This window comes from Amblyomma maculatum, chromosome 6, assembly GCF_055883805.1.
Source record: "Amblyomma maculatum isolate TAMU_Amacu chromosome 6, ASM5588380v1, whole genome shotgun sequence".
NCBI classification, from domain to species: domain Eukaryota; kingdom Metazoa; phylum Arthropoda; class Arachnida; order Ixodida; family Ixodidae; genus Amblyomma; species Amblyomma maculatum.
In genome coordinates, this window is record NC_139349.1 from 154,183,583 (window position 1) to 154,206,358 (window position 22,776).

Consider the following 22,776-nt stretch of genomic DNA (forward strand, 5'->3'; position numbering starts at 1 on the left):
CCTGAGCTCCGGGCTGGACTCGGGCCCTTTCAGAGTCGGGCTGGGCCGGGCTCGGGTCTGCAGCATCGGGCCCGAGCCAGGCACAGGCTCAAAATTTCGTTTGTGTACATGTCTAGTGCTGAAGCAGCGGCAGTGATGAGAATGGATATTGGCACATGGGCAGCGGCTGTAATGTTGTTTGTCCTCATCTGTTATCTACTGCGCAGTTTCCTGCACAGCCGCCTGCGCACGGCAACCCTGCGCAGTGACTACGAGGGCCAGGCTGTGCTGGTCAACTGCCTTCTGCGCAACTATCTGCACTACAACCTCTACGAACAGGTGGGCACTTAACCCGTTCCGCGCAAAGTCTGCTGTCAGGGCTGCGAATGGAAAATCGTAAGTGTGCTGATGACGTGCTAGTCACTGAATGGTTTGCGGCTGTGTGATATCACGAGACCATTAACAGGGCAGGAACAGCCAACTTGGGTACCTTCTCTGACACCGGACTCAAACACACCCTTGGACCCAGAGTCAGACACGCTAGTCCTAGCTCAAGAATTGCTGCTGATAAACAAACTGCACTAGGGACTGAATAAATACATTGCCATGTTGGAAAGGGGCAGTCACTCTACCAACTGAGCTAACCAGGACGGTCAACACAACATGTCAGGGCGAAAGCGACCACCGGAAAGGTGGTGGACCGGGCCTTTACAGCCAGGGTGGAAGAATGGGCTAGTCGGTAGTTCACCTTGGGAAAAAAAACAGCACACTTTTGAGACATAGACGTAGAAAGAAACTACACAAGTGACAAAAAGAAATCTGCACTGTGTTGTTTTTTTCTTTGCAAATGTCTCAAGAGTGCGCTGTTTTTTTTCCCCAAGAATTTACAGCCAGTTTGCAAGGTTTGGCTTGGTGCCTCACGGAAACCAGGAACTGCTTCACCGCATGGCATGAGAAATGAGTGTTTTCACCTCTAGCTTTTTTTTGTGTGTGTGTGTAGCTGAAGAACAGCGCTGTATAGATATATATATTTTTTTACATAGCGTTCCGGAGTCATTGATCTTCAAAATATATTCTAAATTTTCTTTTTTAATTCATCTGTAGATATTATGCCTTTTCTACCTTATCTTTATAACTTATGTAATTTTTGTAACATGCTTTTGGAAAGAGCATTTCATTATGTGGAATTTTGTATGCTGTGACATGTACTGTAGTATTATTTTTACTGGGAAAAAAGTATCTTCTGAGACCTGTGAAAAATGCCCATTTTTTCACGGTAACGAAAGAGTTAAGGAAACTGTTTCCCTCATTTTTAGGATAATCAAGTCTCATTCCACCCTGGATTACTTTTGAGGCAGTTTCTTGCACTGTCAGTTGCACAGTCTAGCCCGGTTATAGCGAAGACACATAACGAAATAGTGGTTATAACAAAGGAAGTTCAATTTCCCATTCCCATTTTTGCATTTTCAATACAATTTGGGTCCAGTTTTAACGAAGTAAATAAGCGCAAGTCAGTGAATATTGCGAAGTAATTTTGTACCAAATGAAAAGTAATCTATCAATCAGGAGACCTTTATGCCTTCAGGCAAATTATTGTGCGAAAGTAAGGACAAAGTTTGGCTGACGGCCGCATGCGCACTCCCGCGAAGCGAAAGGTTGCTTTACTGCATCGCTTTGCTTGTTGTCGTCGAGCCGGTTGCGCGAGAGGTAAAAAGTTAAGAAAATAAAAGACAATTTTTGATGACGTCACGGAGCAGCAGTCGCTTTGGCAAATCTCAGTTCTTGAATTTTTCTCTACTCTGTTCTGGGCCCAGGAGAGAGTGAGGGAGAAATCGTTGCGGGAGTGAGAGGGGGCGAGAGAAGCGAGAGTTTCCGCCGCTTTCGTGGACCTCTGTATGCGCTTCTCTCGCTGATACCATTACGCCTTCCAGCTTTGTTCCACTCTTACCTTTGATATCTCGCGACCCCCAACTTTGCCTGGACAATTTTTAAACAACGGACCTACTCGGCTATCCCCTTTCTCGGACCCGACCCTTCGATTTCTCGGCAATGTCGAGTCTTGTGAGCCCAAGCATCTCAACGGGCAAGAGAAAAGTGTTGTCATTGAAGACTAAGCGCGCCATTCTAGACGAAGTGCACCGAAACATGACGTATGATATCACACGGAAATATGATACTGCACAGTCTGCACTCTCAACGATAATCAAGAACGGTAGCAAGATCAACGCCGTTCTCGACGACTACGTTGGCAGTGGGGACCGAAAGAGAATCCGGTGCGGTGGCATACGCCTATGTAGAAGCCCCACTTTACAGGTGGTTCTTGGATGCCCAATCAAATGACATCCCGCTCAGTAGACCCATCATGCTAGTGAAGTCAAAAGACTTGGGCTTCACCAAGTTGCCAAGCTGCAACCTATGGACCAGAGGGTTATTCCTAACTTCAAGGTCCATTACCGGCGCTGAGTGATCGAGCACCTTCTGGTCGATGCTTGCTCTACCAACAACGTGGCCGAGATGAAGGTCCCTTTGGTGAAAGCCATTTATTTTGCAAGCAGAGCCTGGGGGGCCATGATGCACCTGACTATTGCTCACTGCTTTAAGAAAGCTGGCTTCTCCCGAAGCAGCAGCACGGACACTGCACCTGCCGAGGACGAAGCTGTCGCGATTGACATTGCTACAACGGCTGATGGTGCCGTTATGACAGCCTGCTTGGAGCAGCTATGGGAGTCCGCTAACGAGTTGGACTTTGTGCCTCCAGGTCTGTCCCACATGGGCTTCATTTCCACCCACGAAGAACTTGTTGCCACGGAGCAGCTGGCTGGCATGGTTGACGAAATCTTCACGGAAGGGACTGATAGCTCCTCCGACAGTGACTGCGACGACGCTGGTTGCGCCCTGTCGGTGACCACCGCAGTGGTCATCGCAGCTGTTGACACACTACGGATGTACCTTGGGAGTTCTGAGCAAACTTCGGTTTGCAGTTGGACGGTAGGGAGGCCGCGATCCTGAACACTGCACTTTCAAAACGTGTTCAGGGAACGCTGGACCACTTCATCCGGCGACGATAAAACAATTTATGTTGCTGTATCAGTGGTGTTTTCGTAGTCCAGATATACAATGAAATAGCGGATATAGCAAAACGATATCCAATTCCTGCCGACTTCGTTATAACTGGGCTAGACTGTACATCAAGAAACATTCTAACACCCTCCCACTGTGCAGATGTACTAAACCTTTCGATTTCCTACGTTGATGACTGTTGTAGGCCTCGAAGCTGGTGTCCAAGTCGGCTTTCCCAGAGGCGGCCTCCAACAACGAGTGGGCTCGCTACCTGTACTACCTGGGGCGTATCCGGGCCATCCAGCTTGACTACTCGGAAGCACGGCGCCATCTGCTGCAGGCCATCCGCAAGGCCCCACAGCATGCTGCCCTGGGCTTCAAGCAGACGGTTCACAAGCTGGCCACCACGGTGGACCTGCTGCTGGGGGACATCCCCGACCGGTCCATCTTCCGGCAGCCACCCCTGCGCCGCACCCTGGCACCTTACTTTCAACTCACCCAGGGTGGGTCACTTCTCCCTAGTTGTGGGAGCTGGCAAATGGGAGTATGGGGCTAGCACACCTTCTAGTTTCAGTAAGCGCGTGTTGACAGTCAGCTGCACTGGGGAATAGAGATATGCTAAGGTGAACCACTTGTAGGGCACAACGCCCGTGGTTGTCTTACACACTACAGAACAAGCAAAGCCGAGGCGCTTTAAAAGTAAACATAACCATTGGCACTTGGCACACAAAACAGCTTTGAACGACCAATCACGGCGTATCGTGATCGGAACAGCTTGGTTTGCAATGCGTGCTGCCCAATCGGAGCCATGCTGGGACTCAAAGTAATGTTTCAGTCAAGAAAATGCAGCACCTGGGAATAAACACGCTTTTGCTGTACTATTTGGTGGAATGGCAAAGTTAAGGACAATTCCTTGAGTGTTAGCAAGAATTACCCCAGTTAGAGGAAAAACTGTGTTTCTGCTTTCGACAGAATTTCAGTTATCGAAAAAGGAAAGTGTCGGCAGGAAAAGGAGCTTGTAGAGGCCTATCGTATTAGGTTGCAAGGCATTGGCAAGTGCGTCAGTGCACCATCACTGCTATTTAGAAATAAAGAGGTTTGGTTATTTTGCAACGGTGTGTGCATGTAAGTTGTAAGGAGCATACGTCGTGTTTTGTGCGCCTATGGCCCCACCGTGGTGGTGCAGTGGTTAGGTCGGTAAACTACGGTGTCCAACGATGTGGGATCGAATCCCGGCGGCCATGGCCGCTTTTTGATGGAGGCGAAAAGCAAGGCGCTCGTGTGCTGTGCGATGTCAGTGCACGTTAAAGAACCCCAGGTGGTCGAAATTTCCAAAGTCCTCCACTGGGGCGTTTCTCATAGCCTGAGTCGCTTTCAGATTTTAAACGCCATAAACTAAACCAAACTGATTTGTGTGCCTATGAATGTTGGTATGCTCAAAGTACTGTGATGACTCACCATGCATATGTGTCGCTTTTCACGCGTTTGCTATGCATGAGTCGTTTGATCTCCTGGGCTGGCAGTTCGTTCCGATAAACCAGTTATTAATCTAGCGCTGTCTCGTGTGCTTCTTTTCCTTATGTTCTCATATCTTTGGCTGGTTCAGTGTGTTAGATTCGTACTAACTGGCCGAAGAGGTCGCCATGTTAGTGTGGGTTCACCATCAGCCTCTCCCATACTAAGTACCCCAGTTGATGGGCAGGAGACGTGAGCATCGTCACTGCATTTCCCACTGCTGCGTGCTTCAACAACTCTAGCTTGTGGTGCAATCTTTGCTCGGGTTTGTATTGAGCGATTAGTCAACCTTGGTTATATTGAAAGTGTAGCACTTCATTGAAGCTAAAAATGCATATTATTCTCTAAACACAAACTTGGCAAGACTGTTGCAGTGAGGTTTAACTATGTACTAGTAGCGTCTATGCAGTTTCTTGAGTGGAAGCGATTTCGCCTCTGGGCAGAGTCTTTCAGAGCACAGCGTCCATCTAGTAGCAGGAGCAGCGGCAGTGCACTGATGTTCTCTATTTGCGGTACAGCGGTGCGGGCGGGCAACCTGGCTCGCTTCAACGAGGTGCTCGAGAACTTTGGGCCCAAGTTCCAGGCGGACCACACCTTCACGCTCATCATCCGCCTGCGGCACAACGTGATCAAGACGGGCGTGCGCATGATCAACCTCTCCTACCTGCGCATCTCTCTCGCCGACGTGGCCCAAAAGCTGCAACTGGACAGCTCTGAGGACGCCGAGTTCATTGTCGCCAAGGTGAGGCCTCCCTCTTCTGCTTTCAAGTGCTCGAGGGGTTTGACGAGAGGCATGCCCATTTGGCGCTTTGTGCTTTTTTTTTTTTTCTTTTTTTTTTTTCCTATCATTTCAGTTGCAAGTTTATTGTCAGCTTTCTGTACTCTGCTGCCATTGCTAGTTCAGATTCTCTGCAGGTACATTGCTGTCAAACCACATTTAGCGAGCAGGCAAGAAAAAATAAAATCTGAGAGTTGTGTTACGTGACCAGAATTTATATTTAAAAGTTAATGGCACACACAAGTGGAGGTCGGACCATATAAAATTCTGGAGAAGTTCTTGGAGCAGAAGCATCATTTTGCAGCAGTATTTATCTCTGAATCAAAATTTTGAGCAACTCTGAAGCTGCACGAATCAAATAAAGAAGTTGATTTGAAGAGCTCATCACTGAAGGGATCAGAGTTTGGTATGAAAAGAGCCTGTGAAATTAATAAAAACAAACACTTTATATGCTGAAATACAGTACTTTCGAACTTAATCGCACATACTCTCAAATCCAAACTTCAAGCGTCATCTCTCTCTGGACTGCCAAAACACTGCAGAACAATTGGGCTTTGTATTCCCTGTGAATATATATACTTCTCCATGTCATGCTCCTGCAAGTACAAGAACTCCTGCCTGCACCACTGCTTTGTTACGGATGTCGTCACAACCAGGGGAAGAGAAGTGCCTGTATTTTAGAGCTTAGCCATCGCAGAGTGTTAACCTGCATTGTTTACTGTCAAGCATAAAAAATTGTGCCCATGTCAAGAAAGGTCGGATGTCTATGGTGCACTAAAAAAAAAAAAATTTTTAGGGAAGTTGGATCGGACAAGTAATCGTGGATAATGTGTTTGAAACAGTCGGCGTAACTGTGTGGTTGTCATATTGTGTTTATCATTCACTAACATAATTATGGGAAATGTCGTCCACTGCAAATTGTGTTAAAGCGTCGTGCAGAGCTTAAAAAGTGCTGACCAGCCGTTTCTTTCATGTGCGCTTTGTGTCTTGTCACCTCCCATAGCGATTCAGTAGTTCTACTTTTTTCTATGCGTTGAACAGATGGCGTTGAGGAACTTTTAGTATGGTGGCGCCCAATTTTTTTTCTCTGTTCTTGTCTATAAATGTTGATGCCACTTCTGCATGCAAGTAAGGTCAAATGTAGTTTCCTGAATTATGTGAAGCACACCAGTTTTGAGGAACCATTCCTTAAATCCAGTACAGTCGTGTGCGTCCTGTAATTCTGTCTTAGTTGGTAAACCCATCCTTTTGATCGCTGCTTGTGCCTATTGTGTTAGCTCTAACCTTCTGCCCTTCTATTCAGAAGAGATATTTTCTTTTGCTCCTTTTTGCCAGTGTCCAAATGCATATGTAGTCAAACCTCATTACAGTAGAACCCTGCTGTAGTAAACTCTGATATGGTAAAGTGAAACTGAAGTCCCATGTCATCTTCCATAAATGACTACATTTTTTTCCCCTTTATAGTAAAGACATTTTCAATAAATAGTAAAGTGTGTCCACAGTGACCTAATTTCCCACAAAATGACTTCACATCACATCACTTTATTACCTTAAGGACCCCCAGTTCAGGGGTATTACATAAGGGGTGAGTACATGTATGAAGATTATTATACAAATTAAACATAAGGAGTGGGTACTAGATACAAAATAAACATATTGATTAAATATGGCAGTTATACAATTACAAAATGTGGATGAACAGGTGATTCCAGCACATTCACATATGTCGCGCACTATACCTCTGGTTGCTAAGAAACATTTTTGTTTAAAACTCTCCAAGCGCTTGTTTTTTTTTTTTTAATTGGCTTTATCATCGGGTGCCCCAGCTCTGTGGAGAAGCCAACTTCACATAGGCCTTAGAGCCGTGAGGGAAAGATGTGGCGCAATAGGGAAAAAAAATTAATGCTAGCTAAAACGGGGAAAGAAGGTGGCGTGGTTCGTTCAGAAATTGGAGTAAAAGTGAAGCAGGTAAGGAAGGAAAGAAATGGCCAAATATTCGCTGCACTGTGCGGCACGAGGCAGGGGGGAAAGAAGTGAAGGCGCAGCACCTGCAATTTTGACGCACTCGACTGTCGCATATATTTCTCTCCTATTGCTTCTTAAATGACAGAAATAGCGGAAGACAATGCTGTGTTCATGCAAGGCTTTGGTTTTTTACTTGAAACCAAACTCAGCTGTGTCTGTAGCCACATTGCATTCATGCTAAAGAGGTAGCAGTCGGAGACAAAAGTTTACGGAACGAGAGTTCATGGAAAATATTTTTCTGCAGTTGGGCAGATTTAGTGGATTTTCGAAATGTGCTAAATCGTGGGCAGGCATAAATGCCCCTTAAAATGAAAAAATAGGCAACGAAGAAGCAAATCTGCTTCCCGCAAACTTTTGTCCTTGATTGTACTTTGACAAGATATAAACAAAACATCTTATAACTGGCAAAAGGAAAGAAAATTTTACAAAAGCGGATAAGAGGGATGAAAGGTATTTGAGAGTATCCTTTTTTTTTTTTTTTTGTCATAGAACAAGACACATTTAGTAAGTAGCCATGTAAATACCCAGATAGCATCTTCCGGGCCATGTCATCACCAACAACTGATATAGTAAAGATTTTTGCCAGTCCGAGTGACTTTACCATAAAGGGATTCTACTGTATAAACGAAGTTGGGTTTGGTGTGAAAATTAGCTTGTTATATCCATTATTCATTGTAAATATATCTGCAAACATGCTAATATAGTTGCTGACCAATTTTTCACTCAGCTGGCCTTGGAAAATGGTCCGGATAATTGGATGGATGCAAATAATTCATGAACATTGAACATTAAAAAAACAATCACCTTCAAAAAAAAAAATAGGGGCTTTAAAAATTGCATACTTTGCCGTTCGCCATGTTTCATGTACAGTAAAAGCTCGTTAATTCAAATTCCACGGGGCCGCCAGGCCAGTTCGAATTAACCAAAATTCGAACTAATGAAAGTGAGCAAAAATGAAGGCGTTTGATGCCCGGAGGGCACGAAAAACATTTATTTAGCAAAAAAGTCTGTTATCATCTTCTGCTTCTTCTCTCTGAGGGCTACCGTACTCACTCGGTCTTCTAGCATGCGAATGCGACGTAGGAGTCTTCTTCCCCCTCTTCAAAGCTGAAGAAAAGGCGCGCGACATTCAGCGCTCCCATAACTTCTGCCGCGGATGGACGCACGGGCTCTTGCTCCTCGTCGTCGTCCTCGTCTTCTGCCTCTTCTGGGACAGACTGCTCCCCAACAATTTCAGCGACAATGTCCTCATCACTTAGGGCACCGCACACTGCTGCATCGCTGTCTACTCCAACGTAATCATCAAAACTGACGTCCTGCAGCACAGCACGCACAGCCGCAGGCAGAGGCTCCGGACTCCCATCGTCGCCACTTTCTTTCATACTTCTGGCAGCAAAGCCACAGTGGTGGAAGCAGTTTGCAATTGTGGACGGCGTGACCTGCTCCCATGCACGCACCAACATGTGCATTGCTGTGAGCAATGTGATGGTGCTGGTCTTCTGGTTTCCAGTGCACAAAGTCATGCGCTCGATCATGTGGCGCCTATAGAAACATTTGATGTTTCTGATGACCCCCTGATCCATCGGCTGCAAGGCCGCAGTCGTGTTGGCGGGCAAAAAGACGAGCCTTGTGGCTTTCAGCTCGGCGTCGACTTTGTGTGCCGAGCAGTTATCCACAATGAGGAGAACTTGACGCTTCCCTAGCTCCATCCTCCGATCGAATTTCAAGAGCCATTTTTTAAACAATTCGCCCGTCATCCACGCCTTGCTGTTGGCGGAGTATTCCGTCGGCAGCGTCCTAATGTTCTTGAAACGTCTAGGCTTATGTGCCTTGCCGACAACAAAAAGAGGGACCTTCTCCGTCCCGGTCATATTAGCGGCGACCAGAACAGTAATCCGCTCCTTGCTTCGCTTGCCGCCAGCGCAGCTGTCCCCTTTAAATGTTACTGTTCTGTCGGGCTGGAGCTTATAAAACAAAGCCGTCTCATCAGCATTGAATATATCATGTGCCGAGTAGCTTTCTAAGTACTGCTGCAGAGCACCGCTTCGCCACGTGGCACAAGTTTCTGCATCCACTTCTTTGGCTTCTCCAGACAACACCCGGAAGACAAGATTATGTCTGTCTCTAAAGCGGTGAAACCATCCTTCGGAGGCGACAAAATCTTCCACATTCAAGCGCAGGGCGAAATCGGCCGCCTTCGCCATGATAATTGGGCCGCTCAGTGGAATGTCAGCGCTTCTCATTTCTTTCACCCACGTGATCACAGCGGTCTCAATTTCCGGATACTTGGCTAACCGAAGCCTTTTTCTGTTGCTGGCGAAATCTTCGGCTTCATAGGCATCCTCGATGGCCTTCCTATTTCGGACGTACGTCGACAACGTGCTTGGTGGAATCCCGTGCTTTTTCGCGATTTCCACTTTGCTGGCCTTCCGTTCATCCACCTCGCGTAAAATAGCCACTTTCTCCTTCACCGTCTTGGCACAGTATTTCCCACGCGAACACATCTCGCGGACACAAGCTCACAACAAGCGGCGTGCAAAACGAGGGCTCACGAAATGCAACACGAAACCGTAGTCGATAACACTAAAACGTCGTTCCTCGAAGGAGTCGCGGCAGGAAAGACTGTTTAGTACTTGTTCCAGCACCCTAGCGGCGCCCCGATGGTTGTGCCATCTATCGTTCTGCCGTGAAAGCTTCCAACGATGGTTGTTAACAGCGCCGCTTGGCGGCGCGCAGTTCGAATTATGGGTGGCGGCGCCAATTTTTGAGTGAATTAATGAGCTGTTATGCGCATAGACTTCTATGCACTGCGGACCGGACCAAGATGACTATTTCGAATTATCCAAAATTTCGAATTAACGAGTTGTGAATTAACGAGCTTTCACTGTATATTTCAACAAAGGAAATTTTTAGCATAGCCCTCCACTACCGTGATCTGCTTGTGTGCGCCACTGGTGCCCGCGAGCTAGTGTGATCGAGTGCCGTGGGCCACTAGTGTACACGCGCCGGTTGATCCCAGCGTGTCTGGTGTGTATGTCGCCAGGAAGCATGTGACTCTCTGTTAGACTATCGCAGCCAGAATTATACTTTCAGGGTGTGCACAGGTCCTTGAAAACCCTTGAATTTGAAAATTTTGTTTTCAAGGCCCTTGAAAATCCTGGAATTTTTTCTGCTTCTTGAAAATCCTTGAATTCCTAGCGTACTGCATGCAAATGGTTAATAATCAGAACGGCCTTTGCTGCATTTTCCGCCGTGGCAAGCCTCGCCTTTCAAGCTAAGCGTCTTCGAGGGCTGTACTTTGAAAAAGAGGCCCGCTTCATCGGCATTGAAAATGTCCCTAGGTTCGTAGCCGTCAATAATGCGCACCACGGTCTCTTTCCAGCTGCCTACAGTAGCCAAGTCCACGCTTGCGGCCTCCCCATTCACGGTTCGGTAGCAAATTCCGTGCCTTCGTTTAAATCGGTCGATCCAGCCGTTTGACGCACTGAAATCGACGATCCCGAGCTTGTCTGCTACCTCCAGTGCTTTTTCGCGCAAAATGGTGCCATCAAAATTAACACCTGCAGCTCTGGCTTGCTTGAACCATTTGTACACCGCCTCATCAAGCTGCACGTGCTCCGCACCGCGGGCTTGCTTGCTTTTGATGTGAAAGGACCGGGCATTTGCTTCGATCTCGTTTCTTTTCGAAACAATAGAGTTGAGCGTGGATGGCGTAAGTCCCAGTTCCTTAGCGATGCACACCCGCTTCCGCGTTGGGTTTGCATCCACAGTGCGGAGAATATTCAGTTTATCCTCCAAGGATAGCGCTTTGCGCTTTCTTGATGCCATCTTGCTGTATTTACGTGCTGAACGGTTGGCACGCGCCAGGTGGGCGATTGAGTGCGCTGGACGCGTGTGCACACGACCGCGGAACGAATTCACAGCCGGAAAATACACGCGGAAAGTCCTAAGCTCGGCAATCGTGAAGTCAGTCGCACACACACCACTTGGCTTTTGGCCTGAACGTGGCTACCGGATTGGATTCGTGAGGCTTCATGAGGCCGTTCGACCGACAGTGCCTTTAAAGTGCAATAGTGTAACGAAAGACATATTTCAGTGCACAGTGACGCAATGTGTGATGTACTGCTCTTTTCCTTTAACTATCCATTTCCCCCGTGGCGTTGACAAGCGCCTGCCCTGAGTCAAAAGGGATCAGGACTTCTCACTTACTTACTTACTTACTTACTTACGCTAGGCCAAGCCAGGCCAAGTCAATTCGCCGAAAAAGTAAACATGGCCGTCGCTGCTTGTTTTTCGGGTTGGCTTGGAGTGCGAGTTCACAACGTATCATGCGGGAACGTGTCCCAAGCTACGACGTAACAGCGGGGTTTCTAATACATAGAAGTCTATGAGAGTCATGCTGGGACTCGACCACAAGGACGTAGCAGCCGGGAAAACGCAGCACCCGGGAACGCAACAGCGGGGTTCTACTGTACTATTGTGCACACTAATAATTTGGTCCTTTTGTTCTTACGTCTGCTAATGTAATAATTCTGTACTTTGTATGCCCCTCCTGCCTGGACCGAAACGAGGCCTGCAGTATTGTATAAATAAATAAATAAATAAAATTGCAAGAATATTCATGGCTTCTTGAAGGTCGCATAAACAAGTTTTCCATTATTTCAGTGGAATCTCATTGGTACAGTCCTGATATATATATATATATGTATATATATATATATATATATATATATATATATATATATATATATATATATATATATATTGAAAAAGGCAGCAGAGCAGGTAACAACACAAAGTGCAAGAGGCACACCCACGCAGCGTTGTCTTTGTGTGCATGTGTGTGCCTCTTACGCTTTGTGTTGTTACCTGCTCTGCTGCCTTCTTCCAAGAGATGTGTGACCAACTAGCTCAGCGTTTCACTCTGTTATTATATATATATTATTTGAAAACTGTATTATGCAGAACAGGCTTCTAAAAGTCTCACGTGAAACATATTTGGCACCGAGCTTACTTTTTTTTTAGGCACTTCCCACTTTCCGCTGGGCTTCTTCTTTCTCAATGTCTAGAAACAAGCTTTCGTGAAACTAATATATATAAAAAAACAGGTTCATTGCTTAGTTTTGCACCTGCAGCAGCAAAGCCACCAAGAGCGTCTAAAACTCGTAAATCTTGGTTCTCTGCCCACTTCCCCCAGAGGATCATCTCTACAAGAGATCACATCAGAGGATAAACACCTGGAGATGTTATCGGCAGTAAAAATAAAAAATGAGTTAAATTCTCAATAACAACAGAGTATGCAGGTGGGTTCATTACAGGAGAAAATTCGATTTCTATCGAATGTCGATAATTGGCCATGAGTGTTACCACTGCTATGGCTCTTATTTCCCCTTGCTGGGACTTTGTATCTGCCCCTTGTAGTGAAATTCGAAACCACACAAGTTTTGCATGCAGTTTGGGAGGACCAAATCATCCAAGCCCTCATGGGAATATGATCATGTTATCTATAAGAAAATGCATTACCTCTATGGGGCACCGGCTGGTAACGAAAAAAGCCTGTTATGCAGAAAAACATATTAAGCAAGATTGTAACTTCAAGATCTCACTTGGACAGGCGATTCGCGACGAGGTGATTGAGGCCACCATCGACCACGAGCGGGGCTGTATGCAGTCCAAGGACAACATGGACATCTACTGCACCCGGGAGCCCCAGGCGGCATTCCACCAGCGCATCTGCTTCTGCCTGGACATCCACAACCAGTCGGTTAAGGTGCGTTTTCCACGGGTGCTGATGAACAGAAAGTGCTGCCATTTCTTTAGCATTATTTAGTGCGTGTAACCCATCCAGCATATAATGTGCACCCTGAACCTGAAAAGTATGACTAGGCATTTACAACCATGTAAGCAGTTTGTTTCGAAAGCAGTTATGGCTGAAGGATCGCAGAAACACTGCCACTGCTGTCACCAGAGGCTTTACCGCCATTATCAGAGGCCCTCGTTAATTTGGCCTCCTTTAATTGGGATAATTCGAACTGTTGAACAGGCCGAGCGCCAATGTTAGTGGATAGTGTCGAAAGCTCATTTATTTGGACGCCTCGCAGTTAATTTGCCCCTTTGAATGAGGTCATCTTATGAGCAGAAAGGCAAGTGGCAATCAGACTACCATCAGGTGTGCTTGATGTTTCTGAAACCTTAGATGCAGGATGAGCAGATGCAGAGGTAGAAAAGTTTATAGAGTTTAAAAAGTGAGCAGGTGCTTGATTATGAAACTTCGTTTAAAGATGTAGTTCGGAGGCAAACAGGTATCGTCAATAAAGACGATTGAGATGGTGGTGCGGTTGATTTGCTTCATCGGGACGTCAGAGCTGTTGCAGTTAGGATTGGTTTTTTCTAGAGAGGATTCGTCTCTTCGTCGCAGTATGAAATTTTGATGCACGTCACCATTAAAGGCACATGAGAATTGAACCAATATGGTACATGGTGTTTCTTTTTCTTTTTAAATTACCTGTTGTGCCTGTTGTAATGTTCTTTCCAGGTGCATTGTAGAGAGACATGGATCCAAACCACAGAAATTCGCATTTAAAAAGAATGAGTTCTGTGTTTTTCACAATCTGAATAATCTTGATTGTATTCTACGTATGAAAAGATCACAGCTGAAAATGATTGGGAAATTATTGAGAAACTCTGGTAAAGAACTTCATGTGGCTAGAAAAGACACGGATCTGTTCCAGGTGCATTGTAGAGAGACATGGATCCAAACCACAGAAATTCGCATTTAAAAAGAACGAGTTCTGTGTTTTTCACAATCTGAATAATCTTGATTGTATTCTACGTATGAAAAGATCACAGCTGAAAATGATTGGGAAATTATTGAGAAACTCTGGTAAAGAACTTCATGTGGCTAGAAAAGACACGGATCTGTTCCAGGTGCATTGTAGAGAGAGACGGATCCAAACCACAGAAATTCGCATTTAAAAAGAATGAGTTCTGTGTTTTTCACAATCTGAATAATCTTGATTGTATTCTACGTATGAAAAGATCACAGCCTAAAATGATTGGGAAATTATTGAGAAACTCTGGTAAAGAACTTCATGTGGCTAGAAAAGACACGGATCTGTTCCAGGTGCATTGTAGAGAGACATGGATCCAAACCACAGAAATTCGCATTTAAAAAGAATGAGTTCTGTGTTTTTCACAATCTGAATAATCTTGATTGTATTCTACGAATGAAAAGATCACAGCTGAAAATGATTGGGAAATTATTGAGAAACTCTGGTAAAGAACTTCATGTGGCTAGAAAAGACACGGATCTGTTCCAGGTGCATTGTAGAGAGACATGGATCCAAACCACAGAAATTCGCATTTAAAAAGAATGAGTTCTGTGTTTTTCACAATCTGAATAATCTTGATTGTATTCTACGTATGAAAAGATCACAGCTGAAAATGATTGGGAAATTATTGAGAAACTCTGGTAAAGAACTCATGTGGCTAGAAAAGACACGGATCTGTTCCAGGTGCATTGTAGAGAGACATGGATCCAAACCACAGAAATTCGCATTTAAAAAGAATGAGTTCTGTGTTTTTCACAATCTGAATAATCTTGATTGTATTCTACGAATGAAAAGATTACAGCTGAAAATGATTGGGAAATTATTGAGAAACTCTAGTAAAGAACTTCATGTGGCTAGAAAAGACACGGATCTGACCCATCTTCAAGTTTTCAAGTGCGCAGTGAGTCAAATCACGTGGCCACTGTATTTGAGCAAGGCGGTAGACCTGTGCTTTTTCTCCTTAAGGACAACGCAGAAAGTGTTTGCAGTCAGTTTCTTTCCTGAATCTAGGCTAGAAGGGCAAACTCCACTTGCCTAATAGCTAGATTGGACGTTACATGTCTGCAAAGTTTCTGCTATTGTCTGGTTTTGCGAGTTGCTTTTATTTGATGGGCAAAATAAAATGCATAAAATGGTTTCGGGGCAATTGGCGGCAGAGCTGCGGTGAGTGAAAATGACTTCCAAAAAATCATGCAGTCAGTTGTGATCAACCTTAAATTTTAGCCGCTCCTTTACATTAGCTTCCTGGGTGGGTCACGTGGTGCTGAAAAAATTTAAAATATTCAAGCAGGTTCCATTTCAAATTTCGATCAGCGACTTTACACACCTGTTTATTCATTCAGTGATGGTGTAAAACAAGGCTCAAATGGGGTTTAAGGGGAAATGCATTAAACAAATTGACCTTGTAAGAAATCCTGGGCAAGCGATGAACTAGTGCCTTCCTTTCTTGCCTGTTGTGTTTCATCTAGTCTGTGCTGTTTGTCGTCGCAAATGTAGGAAGCAGGTGTAGCAAAAACATGCTGAAAGTTGAAGCAAAAGCTCTGTAATGTGACACTGTGTGGAGAAAGATAGCACTGGAGGCAATTGGGGTCTTTGAAGAGTGTGCAAGATGGGATATGTACAGCTAGAAGCAATATGAAAGGGAACATGGGAGCGCGTGGCTTCCACGCTTTCAAATGTGCTGCCATCAACAGGTGATTAGAATCAGCGGTAAAGACGCATCCAAAGTAAGCTTGGTCGTCTGCTGGTGCCACATATTCTCGTGTTGTGTTGGTGGCACCGCTTTGCAAAGCGCGGAGGCCACGCGCTCCTATGTTTCCTTTCATATTGCTTCCATCTGTACACAGTATAGCTCCAGCTTTTAGTCTTAACTGGCAGGGGGTTGGGAATAGTGTGGCAATTTCACTCTGCTGTATCGTGAACTGAACCATGTCTCTCTCTCTCTCTCTCTCTTTCTCCCTCTCTTCGTTCTTTTTTTTCCCCAGGCCATGCGGTTCCCACCAAAGTCGTACAACAAAGACTTGGAGTCAGCCGAGGTAAGGGGTACACGTCTCTGCTTGCATGCTGCGACAATCGTGGATTTGCGGTATAGGAGCAGACACCAGTGGCGTTGGCACCTGCGTGACTGCGTAAACTGCTCCAGTTTGTCTCAATTTGAGCTGCTGGAGAATTGCCCTCACTCATCCAACTCCCTGAGCACCTTACTGTGATGGGGAAAAATATGATCAGTCTAGTGCCTCTAAGCAGTGGAAAATGGAGCTGAGGGGGTCTGGGAACATGCTAACATCCTGGTTGAAACCAGGGAGGAAAAGAAATTGGCTTTGGCATGGCGTGCGATGCAAAGGCATGACAATCTTCGTTTACCCGGGTTCCAAGAGAAGCCAGATAGGAGTGCAGGGGATAAGGTAACTGCAGCTGGCACAGGAGACCTGCGGAGAGATTTCAGGAAGAGTGCTTTGTTGGGCTGGTTGGTTCATGTTGAACGAAAGGAAGAAACAGCTCAAACAGACGGGACTTGTAGAAAGGCGATGACACATGAGCTCATCTGTCTGTCTCGCCTTTCTACACGTCCCATCTGTTTGAGCTGTTTCTTCCTTTCCCTTAAGATTTCAGGAGTGCCTTTGTCTTGTAGTGGATGTAAATTTTGTGGGTGTTCAACATCCCAAAGAAATGTTGTATTGCAGGGCTGAAGTAATTTACACCACCTGGAATTCTTTTATGCTTGCTGGTACCACGCAGCGGATGGATGCCTTTTGCATTTTGCCTTATGCATGCACCAGGGCCAGGGTTGAGGTGCACAGTGTATGTAGCCAGGCTAATTACGATGGTATGGTATGGAGACATAGGCTATGAGGAACGCTGCAGGGGAGGGCTTCACATTAATTTGACTTGCCCAGGGGTTTTTTTGTTGACATCATGCAGTATACCATATATTGCAGATTATAAGACGACTCTGATAAGTCGACCCCCCCCCCCCCCCCCCCCAACTCGCGACCCCCTTTGGGCAAAAAGTTACGCTCCGAATTTAGGTCGGCACTGCCGCACCCTGCGGTCCTAGCTTGCCCAAAAAGTATTTGAGAAGGCCGAGTCATAAACAGTTATTCGTTCACGAGATATCTGTCGTCGCTTGTGAGGACAGTCTCATCATCTTATGAGCCACTGCTGCCGCTGGTCGTCGGAAGCGGGGCCGAGATGCCGCACGTGGAGAACGCCGCAGAGACCATGTCTGTTTGTATTCCATACCAGGCATCGTTGACCCATTGAGCCACTTCGCCCAAAGAAGCTCGCTTCAGCAGCCCTGTCGGTGTACAGTAGCCGACGGGTAATTCGGACTCCAATAATTCGGACTTGTAGGATATTTCGGACTTCAGTGAGGCACCGTCAGTCACCCCATAGAAGCGCATACATATTCGCGACGGATATTTCGGACTTTAAAAGTCCGAAAGTTTGATTTTTCGGACTAATTTCAGTCCCCTGCAGGCCAAAATCTGCCATCTTATCGGCTTTTCGCCGGCGCAACAAGCGCCATCTTGGATTGAGGTGGATTGGCTCCGCAGTTGGATTGGCTTGACATGGTTTCGGTGCCCCATTTTTGCCAGGAGAGGCCCCTGCAATCTCTGCCACTTCGAGGTGGCAGTCGGATTGTCATCGCCGTCAACCTGCTTTTGTCGCCAACGCTGACGCGGGCAGCTATCTCTTTGTGCTTTGTCTCATACGTCCGCCGTGTTGTCACACGAGTTTCTCCGACCGCGTCAACCGAGTGGCGCGCCGTCAATCCTTTGGCCGTTTTGTGATTGCGTCCGGCGGTTCCACCGCTCTGAACGAAAAGTGCCTCATTTTTGCGTGTTTGACGAGCGGTGTGGTGCGCACTCGGGCTGTGGACATGGCCCCGCCGGTGCTGCCGGGTCCGTCAAAGAAGCGTGGGAGCTATTCTACCATGACCCTTGAGAAAAAGGCAGCGATCATAAAGCTAGTGCTGAGTGGGCGAACGCAAGCTGACGTGGCCAAGGAGTTCGCACTGTCGAAGCAAACTATTTCGGATTACGTGAAAAATAAGAAGATAAGGAGACCTCACGGACGACGAACTTGTACGCCAGGTTCTTCAACCTGAAGACGAGTCGGACTCCGACGACGACTCAGGCGGCCTACCACAGCCATCGCTTGCACAAATTACGAACGCTGTGAACTTGCTGTCTAGCGTGTACAGCGAAACGACAACTTTGGCGCAAATACAAGCGCAAATCGTTGCCAGCAAAAGAAATTTGCCGCAAGGTAAAATCTGCGACTTTTTTAAGCCGATTTCCTCTGAATAAAGTGATTTTTTGTGCTTCACGGATTTTTCGGACTGTTCGATTATTCGGACCATTTTTCGGGTCCCTTCAAGTCCGAAAAAACGGTCGGCGACTGTATTTGGGTTTTCTTGCTGGGCCACTAGTTGTAGAATGCACCGATGCGGTCTTTGAATGGCTTGTTCAGGGCCACATCCAGTGGCTGAAGAATAGGTGTCTGTGAAGAACAATGTCAATTCGCCCGGAATGATGACCAGGTCGCATTCCGCGTCCGCTACCGCTTTTTTCACACGGTCGGTTATGTGGCTGCGGAAAGAGTCCTGGATGAGTATGCTGCGGGGCTTCAGCAGTGCCCCCGGACGCCTGCACCACACGAAAGGAAACCATTCGAGGACCATTTCATCATTAAAAAATCCCTTCTCATTCACCCGCACGATGACTCTTGGCGGGAACTTTTCCTTCGTCGGGATCATTTTCCTCTTGAACAGAAGGAATGGCAGTAACTTGTGCCCATCTGCCGTACAGCATAACATGGCCGTGAAACGGTTGTGCGTGTTGCCCATTGTCAGCAGGCGGACCTGGTGCTCCCATTTTGCGGACACGGTCCTATTGCTAGGCATATCAAGCCAGACTGGAGTCTGGTCACCATTGCCTATTTGACCAAGCAGAAATGAATGTGTTGCCCGCAGGTCACTCACATAGCGCAGAAAGGCGGTCCGTTTTTATTCGTAGGCTTCGGGCAACCGTTGGCATACGGTCATTTGTTGCTTTAGGCTTAGGCCGTTCCTCTTCATGAAATTTGTCGCCCATTTCTCAGACACTTTAAACTTGGTACGCGGGATGCACATCTCCTCCGCGACAGCGCGTGCCTTTGTTTCAATGTCATTGTAGCAAACACTCGGGCTCTTGCTTCTCTGGTCGTGAACCCAACCTTGAACCGCCTCCTGAACGGCAGGGTATTGTCCGGACTTCAGCCCGCAAAAGGAAAAAGCTTACTTCTTTGTTTTCTCCAGCCTCTCAAGCACTTTTCTGAGACGTCGAACTTCTGCCTTGCTTCGACATTGTTTTCCGACTCGACGTAGAGGATGACTTGCCGCTTGAAAGCAGCGCTGTACTGTTGCCGAGGTTGTGGTGGCATCTTGCAAGGCATCCGTCGAGTGACACAAACCACATACACCGCTGTTAGCTGTCACATCGGCTAGAGTCCAGGCGGTGCGACGAGAAGAAATGGCGAAATGCACACAACGTTGCACAACACGCGAAACTGCTTCTCTGCTCATGTGACTGGTCGCGTGTGGTCGTTTTGGATTGGATTGGATTTGTAGCTGTTTCATTTGTATCAAACATTGCAAGCCCGCCCGGCTTCGGCTGTTTGTTTCATGGAACGCCCACGGTTTGTCGATAACAAGTTATCGCATTAAAACAAACCTTTGGTGCAAATCTCGATTAAAAAATCTCTCTCTCTCTCTTTTTTTTTTTTTTTTAAAGCAGATCACTTTCGCATTGTGTCTGACAACTTTTATGGAAACGCACGGGGCGTGATATTACCCGCGACTCGGTCGAAATTACTTTTGACCTCGCATATAAACTGACTTTAAGACTCCGCATATACGTTGACCCGGCAACTTTTGGAAGGAAAAAGGTTGACTTATACGCGGCAATATACAGTAACTACACCTACCATTTTGCTGCCGCATTGAAGTAAGGTTGGATTAAACCCATGTCCTTAGGCTTGCTAGTCAAATGTCCATAACCAAAGTTGGAATTTCGCAAAGCATATGCGGCCGCGCCCATTTGTACTCTTTTCTATAAATGTGTGAGCTTTTCAACATTACAAAGGCAGGAATGCCTTTGAGGGCTTCATATTGTTCTCAACTACCTGCTGCCGTGTTTAGTGGTTGGGGTACTCGGCTGCTGAGCTTGGGGACTCTGGTTCTACCCTGGCTGCAGTGCCCATATTTCATTTCAGGTGGGGGCACCTGTGTGCTGCACATTGTCGGCGCACATTTAAGAGCTCCTGGGCGCCTTAAATTATGTGAAGCTCTCCACCCCTTATAGCCGGGGTCACTCTGGGATACTACTCTGAGATGTTAAATCCTGTGAATCAAACATCATTGTAACAAACTTTTGGGACACAGGCATTGCTGGAGCTGAGCAGTGAAGTGAGAACGTCACTGGAAAAGGAGTTTATTCTATGAATAGGATGACAACAGGAGACACACAACATGGCACTATAGCCTTTTCATTTGAACCCACTATCCCTCCTGTATGGTCCATACATCACTAAAATTCGTGTGCGTGCCCACCAACCTGTATATCTTTAACAAAGGTTAGTAGATTTCTTCTTTTCACACACACACACACACACCGCAATCGTGTTGCAAATACTTATCTGCCTCAAATCTGTCACAGTCCGCACTCTAACCTGCCGTGGTGGCTCAGTGGTTAGGGAACTGCGGAACTGAGGGACGTGGGATAAAATCCCGACGCAGCAGCTGCTTTTTGTTGGAGGCGAAAAGCTAGGTGACCATATGCTCTGTGTGATGTCAGGGCACGTTAAAAAATCTCAAGTGGTTGAAATTTCTACAGTCATCCACATGGACATCCCTCATAGCTTTGTGCCGCTTCAGGACGCTAGACCATATGAACCAGCCAACCAGTTTTAATTCCGGCATTAAACCCTGGGTTCCAGACTTTTCGCAGAGAGATAAAGGTGCTTTCGACAAAAATGCTGAACAGCAGAGAGCCATGCTTTCAGCACATACTGAATGAGACGATGGATGAGAAGCTGAGAGAAGTTTCTAGAAAAGTCTCCAGAAATTGCAACACATTCTTGGTCATGCCGCCACATTTTTCTGCTTGTCTCGGGCAACAACAGTGTGCCAGATCAATGTGTCAGGTCCACACACGTTCTGCTCAAATTATTCGCTGGACTGAATTTCTCTGGTTCTGTCATCGTGTGTGCAATATGCCAACAACCAACAGTGTCTGCAGTGTTCGTCACTTTAGGATACTCTGCCCAATGTGCAACACTCATGTTTTTTGGCATACTTAAAAACTCCTTCGGTAGCATTGGTTCGTTGCCCTTGAAGCTGCTAGCCGCTCGGTAATTCTACCTTTTTGCTGGTTTGGTGGCTAGAAGTGTGCAGTGGGTCAGACGATATACTTTGTTCGAGGCCCTCAATGCCAAACAGTATTGCAAAGGCTAGCGGGAATTTGAATGCAGGGACGCATAAAAGGACCAAGGAAATAATTCATGCCTTCAAAACTAACAAATGCATTTACTTCGAAGCGGGGCCTCATTTGTGTTGCAGAATTTCTCTAATGTGTGACAGGCAGGCTAAAGTGGTTAGAGGATGGGTAGATGGCTTCCCAAGGGCAGCTGACTTTTAAGGCGGAAGCCTTTAATGCCTCATCATTGTCAGCAGAGGCTGTCCCACTTTCGAGGGAGATAGTTAAAAATAAAATAAACCTTGTTTCCACCGGAAATCAAACCTCCATCCCTTCGATCCCCAGTCAAGCGCTTTACCAACTGCGCCGTGCCCCGGATCGTGAAACGCTCTTCATAATTCCCTTTGTCTACCGTGAGGATGATAGCGGGATTTCGCGAGTGACAGATACTGCACCTTTCCTTTCCTTTAAGGGCACACGATGTACTGTCACGACAGGTTATGACGTCACCAGGCGATTCGTGCATACTGTCGACGACAGATTTTTCGGACATGCTTGATTATTCGGACTTTTTCCCAGCCCCAGGACATACCTTATAAAGTCAATGTATTATGCTGCTCAAAATTTCGGACACTATAAGGAGGGCTATTCGATTTTTTGGACATTCCAGGCGTCAGCCGGGCCAACTGCCACACATTTTGAGCGATGTAGCCGCCATCTTGTTTGTTTACTTTTTCATTCGATAGCATCGAAACCGGTGCCGGCCTTGCGTGCCGCTCCTCAGCTAAACTGACGCTGCTTTGACTGCCTGTTCCTCTGTGTGTTCGTCGTGCGTTTCACGTGCGTTTCCGAGCGGAGCGAGTAGGCCTAGCCGTGGTCGTGCTGATGCGAGAACTATGTTGTGTTGCTACCGTGGCTCACATTTAATTGAATCGGTTTAAGTTCTTCGAAAAGCTGTTTCCGAATTTTATAAGGAGATTTTGGAAACCTGTATTTCTAAAGCATGGGTTTCCATGGTTCGGCAGATAAATGTTCCGGTTCGGGACACAGTTATATTTTATTTTTAGGTGCTTGCAAAAAGCTCGGTGTGCAACGAAAGTGTTGTCCTTGTATCCCTGGGCGGGCGTTT

The 22,776-nt window shown here is 46.4% G+C and overlaps 1 protein-coding gene across 2 annotated transcripts in view; it reads left to right on the top strand.

Annotated features, from left to right (window-relative positions):
- The window catches only part of LOC146187100 (26S proteasome non-ATPase regulatory subunit 3-like), a 62,764-nt gene that overhangs the window by 16,784 nt on the left and 23,204 nt on the right, over window positions 1-22,776 (top strand). For both annotated transcript variants that reach the window (XM_084607570.1, XM_084607571.1), the window contains exons 6-10: window positions 207-318; window positions 3,245-3,542; window positions 5,073-5,296; window positions 12,972-13,127; window positions 16,173-16,223. In XM_084607570.1, the coding sequence (XP_084463696.1) occupies window positions 207-318; window positions 3,245-3,542; window positions 5,073-5,296; window positions 12,972-13,127; window positions 16,173-16,223 (841 nt within the window). The remainder of the gene's footprint in view (window positions 1-206; window positions 319-3,244; window positions 3,543-5,072; window positions 5,297-12,971; window positions 13,128-16,172; window positions 16,224-22,776) is intronic.